General features: G+C 42.4%; 5 protein-coding genes across 5 annotated transcripts in view; 3 read left to right on the top strand and 2 right to left on the bottom strand.

Moving 5' to 3' along the window:
• Positions 1–328: 328 nt before the first annotated feature.
• SARC_05806 (hypothetical protein) lies at positions 329–2,582 on the top strand (the record flags this gene model as incomplete). Its single annotated transcript, XM_014300320.1, has 3 exons — positions 329–617; positions 1,606–1,883; positions 2,493–2,582. Coding segments are annotated over 3 exons (657 nt in total), but the record flags the coding sequence as incomplete, so codon positions are not given.
• A 1,690-nt stretch (positions 2,583–4,272) lies between these two features.
• Positions 4,273–8,525, bottom strand: SARC_05805 (hypothetical protein; the record flags this gene model as incomplete). Its single annotated transcript, XM_014300319.1, has 4 exons — positions 4,273–4,497; positions 5,238–5,987; positions 6,615–6,685; positions 8,024–8,525. The coding sequence occupies 4 exons, from the start codon at positions 8,523–8,525 to the stop codon at positions 4,273–4,275; spliced, it is 1,548 nt and encodes a 515-aa protein (XP_014155794.1).
• A 706-nt stretch (positions 8,526–9,231) lies between these two features.
• SARC_05804 (hypothetical protein) lies at positions 9,232–10,119 on the bottom strand (the record flags this gene model as incomplete). The annotated part of the gene is made up of 1 exon (XM_014300318.1): positions 9,232–10,119. One exon carries the CDS (start codon positions 10,117–10,119, stop codon positions 9,232–9,234), a length of 888 nt encoding a protein of 295 aa, XP_014155793.1.
• Positions 10,120–10,899: 780 nt separating this feature from the next.
• On the top strand, positions 10,900–12,092 carry SARC_05803 (hypothetical protein). The gene has a single exon (XM_014300317.1). The coding sequence runs from the start codon at positions 10,951–10,953 to the stop codon at positions 12,040–12,042; it is 1,092 nt and encodes a 363-aa protein (XP_014155792.1). The 5' UTR covers positions 10,900–10,950; the 3' UTR covers positions 12,043–12,092.
• Positions 12,093–12,613: 521 nt separating this feature from the next.
• The window catches only part of SARC_05802 (hypothetical protein), a 6,760-nt gene continuing 3,807 nt past the window's right edge, over positions 12,614–15,566 (top strand). Inside the window, exons 1-3 of the mRNA XM_014300316.1 lie at positions 12,614–13,547; positions 14,459–14,575; positions 14,961–15,056. Of these exons, the coding sequence (XP_014155791.1) occupies positions 13,427–13,547; positions 14,459–14,575; positions 14,961–15,056 (334 nt within the window). The 5' untranslated portion in view covers positions 12,614–13,426. The remainder of the gene's footprint in view (positions 13,548–14,458; positions 14,576–14,960; positions 15,057–15,566) is intronic.

The raw sequence follows: 15,566 nt of genomic DNA, 5'->3' as shown, positions 1-15,566 counted from the left end.
TACATATACATACATACATACATACATTCATGGAGTTGTATATATGTAGACCAATGTGTATGCATATTTTCATACACATGTATACACGTACGAACGAGTAATTTATATTTTCATCCCCCATACTGATATCCCTCATGTTGATAGTATTGATGTATCGCGTGTGGCTTTCAACACTACAAACACTCATGTACCCGAAAAATTACACGCCTATATGCATACACTTTTGCCCGAGTTGTATAATAGTTTGTCGCGAAGATTGAATCTCACCTCGGCAAGGTAGAGTCCTCTACCGAGTTCATATTGCTCCATTCCCAATCTACGCATACAGGTAAGTTGTGGCACCGCCAGTTCAGACATCCAGTTTGTCGAGGACGGCATTCTCACGGTTACATACGAAGACGGTGATATTTGTCCGTCTGGCAATGCAACGCGGTCGTCTACGTTCACCTTCTACTGCGATCCGATAGGCAAGGCCGACAAACCCCCCACGCTGGTTAAAAACGAACACGATTGCGAGTATGTTTTTGCCTGGGAAACTCCCCATGCGTGTGGCATCGGGGGAGACAGACAACCGCCGTCGAATGAGGCGCCCAAACCAGCAGCTACCCCCAAACATCGTAGCCATTTTGGCAGGACTATTGGTTTAACGTATGTGTCACGTTGGGTGTAGCTACATAACCTCATTCGCCAATGCCATATGACCAGTATATTTGTAGTGTTGCGGAGTTAACTAGCAATAAGCATTGAAACCACATATGTAGGCAGGCGTGTTAGACTAGCATGTGTGGTGTACGTGTGTCTAATTAATTTCCACAACTACGGCAGAGCGTGAAAATGGATTGTACCAAAGTATATGCGGTGTTGTATGTGTTGAAAATTGCTCCAGTGCGACTTAAGTGTTGACGTATGTGTAGTGTGCTGTCTATATATGTAGATCCCATATTCATAGCCATTCTGGAAGAGTTATCAGACTGGTATACGAATAGATCTGAGTACGTACGCCGAACATTCCCTTTCTGGTCGCTGGTTTATTACTTGCGTAGTTGTATGTATTCCTTAGGTGCACTTATGTGCTCGGTGTTGTATGTGTATCAAATAATCACGTTTCAGACGTATCGTGCTCGCGGACCGTGATGTACATTCTATGTGAAGCAGAGAGGCAGTAGTATCAGCCGTGTACTTATCCTGAAGGTGTTTCCCGCACTCAGATAAGCTGATTGAGCGAGTCTTTAGGGGTTTAAACCCTAAACCCTAAAAAACCCTAAACCCTTTTGTTCTGGAACAACTTCCAATCCGTGCAAGTTGCGTGTGCGAGCATGATACTACTGAGTGTACGGTCTTTTCAGGTTAAATGGGAAGTTACGTTGAAGACGATTTTTTTTCTGAGCGTGTTGGGCTTGGAATACATGCGTATCAACTTTATCGCCTGAGTGTTGTGTATATGTCCACAAACCCTATGCTGCACACATCTGGCATCTGCTTGGGAGTTGGTCGCGATCTCCTACTTGGTTTGTTTTTCCTCTGGTCTTTACACATGCGTGTGTGATCGTTTTGATACCTTTCCCCGTTTACAAAGCCACCATCAATTCGCACGCACCTATACAGCCGATGTTCAGGTTGCTAAATTGAACAACCCATCCGTATCCATAAACTCAGTACCTCATATTCTCCCCGCCCTCCACCACAGCCTGCTTTTGCTGATCGTCTGCTATGTCGTGGGGGGATCATGCTATAACTTCTTCGTTAAGAAGGAGTCAGGCGTGTATATCTTTCCCCATTGGATTATCTGGTCCGGTCTATGCGGGGGCCTGTATGCAGTGGTGGCTGCAGGTCTGCAACGAGCTGGCGCTGGGCGTGGGCGGGCGAACGCCAATGACCGTGTGGTAAGTTTCATGTTAGTATGTAAGAGTTGCACGCACATAGCTTACAGAAGTATATGGAATTGTGCGTATGTCTGTATGTATTTTTAAATTCAGTGAGGGTTGTACCTGTGTATTCGAATTTTTGTCCCGTACAATATTCAGGTTTACACAGTAGTGTTTCAGATCACAGCCTGCGATATGGGGTAACTCTTTCACGATTAGTGTGCGAAGAGTTGTCTTTTGAGTAGTCAAATGCGGCAGTCGTCTGTTCACAGTACCTCTCCGTTGTTTTTGTAGGTCGGCTGTGTTGAGCACCCGAGCTTACCGCATGTGTTGGCACGGGTCTTTGCGGGTTATACATTCAATTATCAATCCAATACCGACTGTACCTTTCCAAATCAGTATTTGTGTTGGTAGAGCAAGCTTTTACGTGTGCGTGTGTGTGTGTGTGTGTGTGTGTGTGTGTGTGTGTGTGTGTGTGTGTGTGTGTGTGTGTGTGTGTGTGTCGTGTGTGTGTGTGTGTGTGTGTGTGTGTGTGTGTGTGTGTGTGTGTGTGTGTGTGTGTTTGCAATCAAGTGCACCACTAACACGGCTTGCACTCTATTGCTTGCCATTCTATCTTCCCTGTAGTACGCGTCAATACCGCAAACGGACGAACCACTGCTGAATAGCGGCAGCGACGAGAGTGACAGCGACGACGACCAGATGCTGCACGTTTAGAATAGCCCGGTGATAGTGTCTTGTCGACTATAAGTTCGTGAGACTTTCAGGTCACGAAGATATATCAAGCTGCCATAATACCTATCGCCTAGTTGAGAACGTCGCTAAATTGCACTTAAGTATTGATTTTGTACATGGTACAATAATGGATTTTGGAATATATAGCCGTTACCATATGTAATATAATCATGGGTATATGGCGCCATCAATTTTTGAACGCGAAGATTCAATTCCCAAAGGTGGGATTGGGATTCGACAGTGGTTCGAAGAAATGCCTTGGAAGCAGAATTAGTTTCAAATAAAAGTATCAGTTTTTGTTTGTCTATACTTGCAATTCATCGTTTGACATGATTAGTTTCAAATACAAGTATCCGATATTGTTTGCCTACATTGGAGAATATCTTCCTTGGACAGATTGTGCAATATTTAATTTGGATGACGTGTTTCTAGAAAAAAACAACAATACAATGAAGTGTCTTCCCCCATTACAGGCAACTCAATGTTTATCAGCGACATCGACTCAAAAAAAAAAAGACTTATTCTTCACATGCATGATAATTCCAAACTCAAAAGCAAAATACTGAAATGATTTAGAAGAATATTGGACTTCAATACAGAATACATACGTACAAAAACTCCAAGGATGTCGCCCACCAAGATGTGCATGACTGCCAAATGCGAGCATTTTAACGCAATCTTCATGAAAATTCCAGAGGGGCAGGCGACGATTCCTTGGTAGGCCAGATGGGTAAAATCTGTAAACCAGATTTATTCATATCGAGTTGTTTATTCGAGTACACAATCTCATTCTTATTTTCTCATTCTTAATCACATTCGACTACTAGATACAGCTCAATAGAACTCGGCTGTTTCCTTGCCTCCTCCAACTGACCTGTCATACGTTTCCAAATGTATGCATGCATATGTATACTAATACACACATACATATTTGTATACACACACACACACATATATATATATATATATAAGCAAGTATCGTGTATATACTCATTTGGGCTGATGTTTAAAGTACACACCGACTATACTAATCGGTTACATGCGAATGAACATATATCACTCTTACGCCAGTCGGGCACAGAGTGTAGCACTACGAACCCCTGCACTACCTAAAGAGGCTCACACTTCCCCACAGACAGCACATTATACAGTTGTTGTTGAAGGTTGTAGGACACGCATGTCGAGCTCATTTGAAGCACTTGGGTAATGTTTTTACCTCAGATGGAGCTACTGATAAACCATATACTGCCTATATGTTATTTGTGAATAAAGCTGATTCCCTGGCTTAATAGTAGCGAGCACTGATGGCTGTTCCGCATACGGTCACTCTCCCCGAGAAGGAAACCATCCGCAATCCCTCCTCCTAGTATGCTCCTACAAACTGCGAGTGTCCTCTCCTATCTCGACCACAGCACCGTCTCCTAACCCGTGCGTTACATGCTTGCATAGAGACGCATAGACCACTACAAGTATCATTAGCACAGGCGTGCAGTGTCCACAGAGTTTTCCTACCCATATACGCGAACGCGAGCGCCAAGGCACCACAACAAGTTCATCCGAAATCCCCCCCCCACCCCGCCAAACCCATCCAAACGCCCCATTTCGCTTCTTTTCTCCTGCCCTACCCATGACGAAACGTTATACTAGGGCTAAGGAAGGGGTTCTTTGTCGCTCACGTCTTGGGCAGGCTAGGCTGTGTACTGACGGCGTTGGTCGAGATACTTCTCCTCACGGCCCAGCGATTGACCGCCTGGCTCTCGGGACGTGAAAGGGTGGCGTTGAGTGTCTTCTTGCGGGTGGCCGGAGAAGTACCGGCCGATGTTACAGGCACAGCCGGAATCGATTTAGATTCGGCTCCGTTGGCCTGGATTGCGGCGAGCGAAATGGGTTTGGGGTTCTGTGTGTTGCGCGGGAATTAGATAGATAAATTAGAATGATACTAAAGGATGGTCAAGGCACACGTAAGTGCTTGGAATATTGTATATATTTTGGAGATTGGGTCGAGGGCTAGAATCAGGAATGATGAGTTGGTAAGAAATAGATTGAATGAGTACTGACCGTACAAACTATAAATTTTAAGCACATACAAGGACATTGTTAACGCCCCTTTGGAGGAGACAATAAAGAAGGCCATTCTATTGCAAATAAATATTCACACTTCAGCAATTGCGTGCTTTTAGGATTAAGAAAATATCAATCGCAATCGCACTATATGTATGTATAATGAGGACAAGCGACTAGGGAGAGAGCTCACCTAAATAGTGATTCGTGCGATTGAAGAAGAACCCGTAATCATACATCCAGCGCAATATTTTATACAGACCACACTCACAGACAGTATAGCATGATCATAAAGTTACAAAAAACTTGGTTGTCGTGTACGAGTACAATGTGCGATTGATAATGTGGAAGCATTGAACCTGCTAATTACATATCTTGGAAACAGAGAGAGCCACTTGTGAAGGTAAACTAACAGGACGAACCGTAAGACATCACATAGACCACATATGCACATTCGACGCCCTCGTTCCAATGTATACATCCTAGCACGATACATACAACACAGACTACCAAAATACGTATACATCATTGGGACCACCACAAGCTATCTCCAATACAGAGTCCACAGACACATGCCTTGAGTGTCTGCCAAGCACGAGCGTTCCCTCTCGAAGGCGGGTTGACAGTTGTCGTCTGAGCCGATTTCTCTGAAGCGCCGCTGGCCAAATTGAGTCGGTTCAGTGTAGACGAACTGCCCGAAGACCCACCCGTACGGCTTCTCGACAGTGTGTTTACTTTGCTCGTGAAAATGTTGCTACTGTTACTTCCGGCGGCCGTGTCACTGACGCGCGAGCCGAGCACGTTGCCCTGTTTGCTGTAGTTGTTGTTGGTGTGGCTGGATGTGCTGCCGTGGCGTTGGTGGTTGTTATGGTTATTGTTCTTGTTGTCGTTCCTGTCTCGCGGGTTGCCCGAGTGGCTGTGGTCGGATTTGTCGGATTTGTGGCTGTAGTTATTGTTTCCCGTCCCGCCCCACGATCCATCGGCATTCGAGGTCCGTCGATTGTGACTGTTGTTGTTACTGTTACTGTTATGGTTACCATTGTAGCTCCCCTTGTTCTTACTAGTACTGGATCCATCTTTAGCATTCGCATCCAAGTGTTGGTGATGCTGGTACACCTCATTGTGTGCCTTGAAGTTGACCGAGACGGGCCGTTGCGTCTGGCAGATGGACTTGAACCTCTCACCTATTCTATTAATAGTTTCTTCGTAGTCCTTGGACGACCACTGTGTCCACACGGCTAGTCGATCGGTCATCTTGCGGATAGAGACAACAGCACCCATGACTTCGCCTTGGTCCTCCATAGTCTCGCCTACCAAACCCAACATCTGTGGATGAGGTATAAAACGGCAAGTGTTTAGTTGTGTGTATACATATATAGTTTACATATTGTACACGCAAAATATCGTTTATGCGAATGTGTCGCATCATTATTGCGCATACAGAAATACATGTGCTCATATACAAATGTAGAGAGCGACACGTCAATATGCGAGTACATACGTACAGATACGTCACCTTTCGACCTCGATGAATAACTAGACTAGACCATAAATAGACGTCCTAGTATAAAAAAATCTGTTAGTAGTCGCTTCTGAAAGTTGAAATGAAACTTAACGAGGAAGTGCTGCTTATGAGAAATTGTACTGCCATGACACTACACTGGACAAGCACTTATCGAGCTTATCCATATCATATACAGCTCAGTTTGAGCCCAACAATTCTTCCCAATCATGCCTTCGTATACGTGTGCAGGTACCGATAGAACTTTGGAGTCAGTAGTACCACACACGAGCTATACAACACACAGACACAGACATATATATATATATATATATATATATATATATATATATATATATATATACATATCGCAACATACATACGTACATATCACAAAATACATACTTATATATCATAGCATACTAACATAGCTACCAGTAATCCCCACCTACCGTGGCCAGCCAGCAAGTATTCAGTTTTTCCTCACGTTTGGAGGACGGGATTCCCAAAGACCATTTACCTCCTATTTGGTGCAAAAACGATATTCAGAAACATGATAAAGTCTTTATGCGCTACAAATATGAAACGTCGATATATATATATATATATATATATACTATTTTGTTCTAAATTAAAAAATCCGGTTTTAGAATGTTTGATTTCATTCAGGAAAAACCAGCTACAAATCATAGCAAACCACTTACACGCATAGACAGTGTTAAATGTATATGTTCACCACATACATAAGTAAACATAGATTTCTATATTGCTTTACAAACATGTGTAAAAGGATCGGCAGACCTAGGATATATTCTTACAGCAGTTCAATACATAGACCCCCCATTCACAAATTTAAATGCACAGAAACGGTCAGAAAACACACGGAAGTAAAAGTACGAGAACTAAAACGAGAGTCCCTGGGGACATGCATATATTTCATATTTTATATATATATATACATATAAGGAAAAGTAAAAGCATATGAATACATATACACATATACACAAATACACATACGTATGCACATACATACAGACATAAATACACACACACACACAATATATAGACAAGTAAAAGCATATATATACATATACACATATACACAAATACACATACGTATGCACATATATAAATACATAAATACACATACACACACACACACATATATATATATATAAATATATCTCGCTCACAAACGTATATAAGTTTACGTTTCATCCGAGATATGCATGCAGATGAAAGTATAAATACACAGCGACGGACTAGCATCTTCCGCTCTAGTGTTGCTTATGCTCTATGAATTCAGAATAAGATAACAAATAACGAGCAAGTATTCCATTATATGCAAAGTAGATAATTTTACCCATTCCTATTTAATGGAGTACCACCATGCCGCAACTACATATGAATACATCGACAACATATGAATATATAGAAAAACATATATATATATACGATATTATTTAAAAGATATGTACAATGGGTGTTCGTATTGTTTATGAACGCGCACAAGTACGCCTACAAGTACACATTCTCTGTACATAAGGACACATATATGTAGATCTAAAGTACCACACGAGCATATCTTAGCAATGTACAAGTTTACGCTCATTTATCAAACTAACTTCAAATACAGCACGTGGTTATAATATCGCGATGTTTAACGACTAAATTCTTAATTTCGCTTGTAAATGCTCCATGTACATGTATATATATATGCCCACCTCAAGTACATATGAAGTAAATCTGAACAACAACACACACTCATATGTAACAGTAGATCACAATTGGAGGTCCACTCACAACCGAGTATCTATAGCCTATATATTCTTACAACGTCCCAACATAGCGTCAATCTCACCTTGCTCGTTCATAGGATCCTCCCACATGGGCTGCACCCCCGACTTGAACAGCCAGTAGTTACTACCCCCTCCCAGTCGGCTCGGAGGTACAATATTATGATACGTAGCCCAGAACATCTCCACCGTATCAAACTCGGAAACCTTGGTCAAGCTACCTATCCAGACATTTGTGTTTTTGGCCCTGTTACCCTTGCCCTCATCGTGCCATAGAGTCCATTTGTGTTGCAGAGGATGCCTTGACATAAGTTCCTTCTCTGAGAGGATTAGTGGATCAACCACCACCGTGCTGTCATCTTTCTCATCACTGTGTGCATCCTCTGTATTCCCCTTTGTGATACTAGTGCTTACTTTAGTATTTGTATTTGTATTCATATTTACTTTAGTGTCTGCGTTTGCTCTCCTGGCACTACTCGTGTTATCTGCGAGTTCTGAGGGGGGTTTGTCGGTCTTACCATTTTTACTACTGTCAAATTGGCCCACCGCACTGGCTAGGTCAGCCATGACTGTCGGTAAAGCAGGGTGTAGTTATGCTACAATGATATGTTATACTTTTGAAATCTCTGTACATATACACGCATATACTGTCACTTGCGCTTGTATACACATACAACGAACAAAGCTGTATACAAATATATCAAATCTATGAAGTTCTTCAGTTATATCAGTGTGAAAGTCTGCGACTGAGTACATGCAACAACTTGCGGAAGTTTCGCCTATTGTGCGCGTTGTGCTGGTAGACTGCTAACTACGCCACCACCTCCGTATAACAGATTTGGCCCAAATATGGATTAATATGTGCTTTAAAGCTTACCAATAATCAGAACTGGAGTACTATAACATCAATGGCGTTAGTGAATACAGCAAACAGCGTAGTATGCGCTAACGTGTTGTTGTCGAATCGTTATGGTGCAGAAACTGACTAGAGGTACATAGCAAGCGTGAGCGATATACCAAATATAAATATTTGTGCTGAGTTTGTCGACTACTCTACAATTAATGTCATTTGTCACCAGTAAAAACTTTCAATTGTACCGGCATACATACTCCCACAACATAAACCAAGGTTTTTAAGCTTGACAAAACTGAGTTATGTAATATGACTTTTATTAGATTAGATTTTCTGCTTTATATATATCCATAGTTTTCGTTACACGAGCTCTACTAGGCCAGGGCTGCACTATGGAGTACTCTAGTTAATATTTACTTCTTAGTTAGAGTCAGAATCCGATACGTATGGATCGAAAAACAGATCTATATCGTCGACACTCTCATCGACTTGCATGCTCGTTGGCCTGTCTCTGTCACAGTCAGACTGTGACTGTATGTCTGATTCTGAATGCTCTGCTGAATCGTCTCCGTGCAATTTGTAGTCGTCAATAAGCGCCAGTGCGTCCTGTATGTAATTCGAAACACTCTTCCTCTTCTCGCGAACGCACTCTACCCCTTCCGCCAAGATACCATCGAGCTTCAGCAACACCTTCTCCATGGTATCTGTGTATGCCAGAAGATCATACTGCACGTTGCCCTTCTCGTTGTGGACAGGCTCTGAGAACACGTGTTCATATTTACTGATAAGCGCGTCTGCCTCGGATTTGATAGCGGCGATTGACTTGAGTTTGTTCACAATCTTTCTATCCGATTTGACGTATCCTGCGCTGCGTACCGCTTCTGTCACAATGGAAGCTGCTCTTTCTTTTCGGTTCTGTGAAGCCTGGCGCCAGAAGCGCTGTATGGTGACAATGGCGGCCAAAACTCTCTTCACCTTCTCCTCTTGCAGCTTCTGCTTCTTTGCTTTCAGTGTATTGTGCACGGGTTTGTATCTGTTTTGTCTGTGTGCGGCTCTGGCCAGTTGCTCAGCTCGTGCTGCTCTCAGCTGTGCATTCTTACGAGCTTCTTGTTCTTGATAGTATCTCTGTCTGAGTGCCTCCTCATGCGCTCGTCTAGCGCTTTGCTCTCTTCGGAGTTCTTCTTGCATCACCTTCTCCCGCTGTAGTCGGAGGTATTCATCATATCGATTCTCTCTTGGGGAGTAGTAGTTTGGTTTGCGATTGAAAAACATGTCGTTGGTATATGGGCTATTGTAGAAGAAATCCATTTCGTAGTATCCGTGGGTACTTGGGTATTTGTATTTAAAATGTTATTTATATGTTTGTTTTGTTGTTGTTGTTATTATAGCAATTGTGAGATTAAATCGAATGCCTGGTTGTATTTATACCTTCCGTGAGATGTGATACGATTAAAACAATACCATCAACAATGTCGAGAGGACGATCTCGAATATTTTTGATACAAGTTCTTTTAAAATACGCTGATACGCGTGACTGCGTGAGGCAAGAGAATACAACTCATACAACTCTTAAAAGTCTAAAACAGAGATGAAGAGGCCTCTTCGGACTTCGAGAGTAATCGCCTTTTTTTTTTTGGGATTGGAATATTTTAGACCAAACAGGAAAATACCGACATTTTCGAGATAAGTGTTGCATTCCGGATTTTCGGTTATTCCAAAACCAGTTTTGTTATTTTCTGGGCCTTCTGTGGCGCCAATATTCACTATGTAGGGGATTTGATCAGAATTATTCAGGAACTTTCCCGAACATATCTTAATAATCGGGAATATCCGTGAATAATCGCGAAGTAATATTTTTTTCCTGAATATTTGTCTTGATTGTGTCCTTTTTTTTCATGACCAGTATTTGCGACGATATTAGTGGACAAGAATTCATCATGTACCTAGCTTTTAATTTTTTATTGTGCTCGCGATTTCCGACGCCGACGGGCCTCAGCCGGTCGGCCCTCGGCCTCGGGCCCTCGGCTACTACACAGTATAGAATTATAATCGACAGTGTGTATATATAGTGCTACGCTACTTTAGCAACCAGCACTATCGACACACATGCAAGAATAAGAATTTAATACAAAATACACAATGGGTAAGAATTACTACGATATACTCGGGGTACCCAAGGGTACCAAAGACGAGGCGGTGCTCAAGAAAGCATATAGAAAACTGGCTATGAAGTATCATCCCGATAAACAAAGCGCCGAAAACAGAGAGGCGGCTACAAAGAAATTCCAAGATATCTCTGAGGCATACGATGTCCTAGGTGATCCTAAGAAGCGCGAGATATTTGACATGTATGGAGAAGAAGGTTTAAAGGGTGGTGCTCCTCCCCCAGGCGAATCTGGGGGTATGCCAGGTGGTATGCCTGGTGGCTTCAGCTTCAGCTCATTCGGCGGCAGACCCGGAGGAGGTAATGGAGGAGGTTACCAGTTCTCATCACAAGACGCCAATAACATATTCGCACAGTTCTTTGGAGGCAATATGGGCGGTATGGGTGGTATGGGCGGTAGTGGTGGCCAGAGAATGGGAGGTATGGGGGGTATGGGAAGTCCGTTCGACGGCATGGATATTGACGGAGGAGGGGGCTTCGGAGGGTTTGGTGGCCAGTCACAACAGCAAGCGTATGCCGCCGAGGTTCCACCGAAGACACATACCCTGGCCTGTACATTGGAAGAACTGTACAATGGTTGTACGAAGAAGATGAAGGTCACCAGGAGGGTAGAAGATGAGGCCACACGCACAGCTCGCAACGAGTCGGAAGTGCTGGAGATTAAGGTGGTGCCCGGTTGGAAATCTGGTACTAAAGTCACATTCCCCGGATCAGGGGATAAACGTCTGGGCAAGGCACCCCAGGATGTTGTATTCGTTATTAGTGAGAAGCCACACAAGACTTTCCAGAGAGTGGGGGATAATTTGGAGGTAGAGGTGCCACTCTCGTTGAAGGAGGCTTTGACAGATGCTGCAGTAGCTGTTCCGACTATAGATGGCGGCGCGCCTGTGAAGCTGAATTTATCTGGACCTATCCAGCCGAATACGAAGAAGGTTCTAAGCGGTAGGGGTATGCCAAAGAGTATGAAGAAAGGCGGTGGTGCAGGAGATCTCATAGCGAGGTTTAAAGTGAACTTCCCAACTAGCTTATCAAGCATCCAAAAACAGAAATTATTAGAGATATTGTAATTAACTCAACAGTACATACTTTAAAATAAAGAGAATATAATATATGAATAGGTATGAAGTTACAAAATTTCTATATGTAGTTTGTCGAGAGTTTTTATGTGTCGTTGGCGAACTTGTATATTCATAAACTGCGATTCGGACAGTGTTTGTTGCCGGGTCGTCGAATCGCACTTCTTCAGGCGGGGTTTGAATCGCAGTTGTAGAGACCGGTGCAAACACATCTAGTGTTAATGTAATGCCCATAAACATATTTAGTCGCGCTCAATATGCGTACTCGAACCTACAGATGGCAAATTCAGCTCACATATTCCATAGAGCCGCCGATGTGTGAATATAAACGCATATGCATATTTATAATAACAACGAAGTATTATTCTGAGTTTATACGATAATAGAGAGCCAGCTGTACTGATTACAGTGCAGTGCATATAAAGAAAGAGCATGATTTGCTCACATATTCCATAGAGCCGCCGATGTGTGAATATAAACGCATACGCATATTTACAATAACAACGAAGTATTATTCTGAGTTTATACGATAATAGAGAGCCAGCTGTACTGATTACAGTGCAGTGCATATAAAGAAAGAGCATGAAGAAAGGTGGTGGTGCAGGAGATCTTATAACCAGGTTTTAAGTGAAACTTCCCAACTAGCTTATCGTGCATTTAAAACAGAAGTGGTAGAGATATTGTAATTAACTCAATAATACATCCCTAAAAAAAAGAAATTTAATATATAAATAGGTATGGAGTTGCAATATTTCTACATAAAGTTTGTCGAGAGTTTTTATGTGTTGTTGGCGAACTTGTATATTCTTAAACTGCAATCCAGGAATCGCTTGTTGCTGGGGCTTCGAGTTGCACTTCTTCAGGCGGTTTTGGTTCGCAGTTGTAGAGACCGGTGCAAAGACATCTAGTGTTAATGCAATGTCCATGAAATCATTTAGTCACGATCAATGTAGGTTTTCGACCCTACATACGGCAAATTCAGCTCACATATTCCATACAGCCGCCGTTGTGTGGATATAAACGCATACATTGAAGAAGTATTATATTTAATTCTGAATTTATGAGCGAGTTGTACCGAGTACGACAGTACGGTATGTACAGTCCATATAAAAATATCAAAAAGGGAATTGGAAGAAAAGGCGCCATTTGCCAATTGCCACATACACAAGGTTCCGAGTCTTAAATAAAGACTCGCGAAGTCGTAAACACAGGTAACTCAACACATATGTAGTCTACTCTCCATTTGTGCAGTCGCGGTAGAAGAACATTAGTAACAACAGTTGCATCTGAGGAAGGCAATGCATATATCGTTATAACAATACTCGAGGTATTTCAGAACCATTATACACTCATTCAGATCTTATAATTCGACCGGATGGAGCATTCCAAGATGGAAGCTGATGCAAACTCTGCTGAGATAAGAGGGAACCTACAGACTCTTCAGGAGCTCAGTATGCCATCAATAGCCTCAGTTTTGTTGCCTGCCGCGGGTCTCGGTAAGAATTTGTTTGACCTGATCAGCATACTTAAGCATCCGAGCTGCCTATGGGAAAATCAGGCGGGTTACAAGCTTGTGTTAGTTTTGAGTATATACAATCATAAAATGATGGGCATAAAACCAGACAGCTCATATGTACTTAATCACAAATCAATTCGAATGGTGACTGTAACCTTACGTGTCATGTTTGCTGTCAACACACTAGGTGTTACACCACGATAGCTAAATACCATCATCCAACTGATGCAGTTCTTGTACACTCTGCTATGGTTGTGGTTGTTGATTCTTACGAAACTTGAATGTATGTAAGCTGTATTCGCATTATACATAGTTATGACGATGTCCCCAAGTCGCTTGCGTTCATCTCGTATTAAATCGCATTTTGCCAAAGAACTTTTTCTTCAGACACAGTTTACATCTTAACGTTCTTGATTCTACATTATAGAAACACTACATAGAAACACTACATAGAAGCCATTTACGAGTGTTTATCGACTGCTTGTGCTGAGATCTCATTGCCTCCTACTGACAATATCTTTTCATGTATCACTCAGTTTAGTTTCTTTTGACTATCCCAAATCATCGCTTGTGTTCAACTATATTCAACTTCTACAACAGCCTACGCTACGACCCGCGATTCGTTTCTATTCTTCGTACTTTGAGTCCTATACGTTACTTCCAATATTCTCGTAATTTTGCTTGCAGCGAGGTTACAATGTTTCTTTAGTCACCGGATCTTTAATTTTTATTATATATACAAGCTCAAATTATTCACGTCACTCCACACTCCTTGTATTTAAACATACAGAATTGTACACAATCGTCCCTGTCACTCCTATAGCTGTATATAAAACCATATAAATATACATATAAAATCACAAATCCAAACATTGCATATGCCCCTCCTAGGCGGTGCTTGCGGTTCGCTGGGATACATCCATGCCATTGTCACTAAACAACCGTCGTATGCTCGACACGCTGCGTTTGTGGGTGCCAACACCGGGCTGATTGGCGTCGTGTTTTTCGGTATGTTTTGAGAGATATCTTTCAGGTATATAAAATGATTAGTGTTTGTCGATAGTCTATGGCAGGGGTATCAATGTAGCCAATGTTTTGTTGTGTTGAGGCGTATTGTTGGGGAAATACAATACCATGGCTTTCCGTGATTAGACCCTCTCTCTATTTGACTGTTTTGAATCTCTCCACGCGGGGCAAATATATATGTCTTTGCACGCGGGTGAGGTACTGTATACTCCACTTTACTTAACTGGATTTCCTGATGCCACTATCAGCTGATACATGGAGGTCTACTCTACATTTGAGTGCCTCTGCTGCAACCTTAAGTTGATTCTAAGCCCCCTCCCACCCTTGTGCGCTTTATTCTGCTCGTTGTGTGAACGTATATGTACAGGGTTCCGAGCGTTCCTCAACCACAACCAGCCGGGTCAAGAAATGTCGGCTACTATCATGTCCGGCATGTTGGTAGGCAGCTTCGCCGCGCTCAAAGGTGCGATACGATACTTGCTAGTGTGAAAGACGGTATAAGAATGCAGTGATATCAATCGTGTATTATTGTATGAAACTGTTTTGGACATGCAGAAACTTCAAGGCGAGGCAACTTCTCGCTCTCTGCTGCCGTATAGTGTGTGGCAAGCTGTCATATCCAGTGTGGAAAGTGGGTGAAATGTACACGAGTTGTTCGTGCTCTGCTCGCCAGGCGTAATGCACTATTCAAGCATATAAGTATCAGGATGTATATCTCTTTATGCAGTGACAGTGCAGCCTGAGCATATGATTTCCATCGATAGACACTTTCATAGCACTATGATCGGGCGATTAGCAGTTATGGATGCTAGTGAATTAGTGTGCGTGTGCATGTGTGTATTCACCACATCGACTGGAAATTTTGATTCTGACAATACATTCCCATAACATTGATAGTAGTAATGTACAATTCATGGTGTGTTTTTGGTTAAATTTTTGTATAGCTAGCTCTGGAGGCGAGTTATATATATAT

Source organism: Sphaeroforma arctica (assembly GCF_001186125.1).
Source record: "Sphaeroforma arctica JP610 unplaced genomic scaffold supercont1.386, whole genome shotgun sequence".
Taxonomy (NCBI): Eukaryota; class Ichthyosporea; order Ichthyophonida; genus Sphaeroforma; species Sphaeroforma arctica.
The sequence above is the reverse complement of the archived record's forward strand: the minus strand, read 5'-3'. Positions and strand labels throughout refer to the sequence as shown.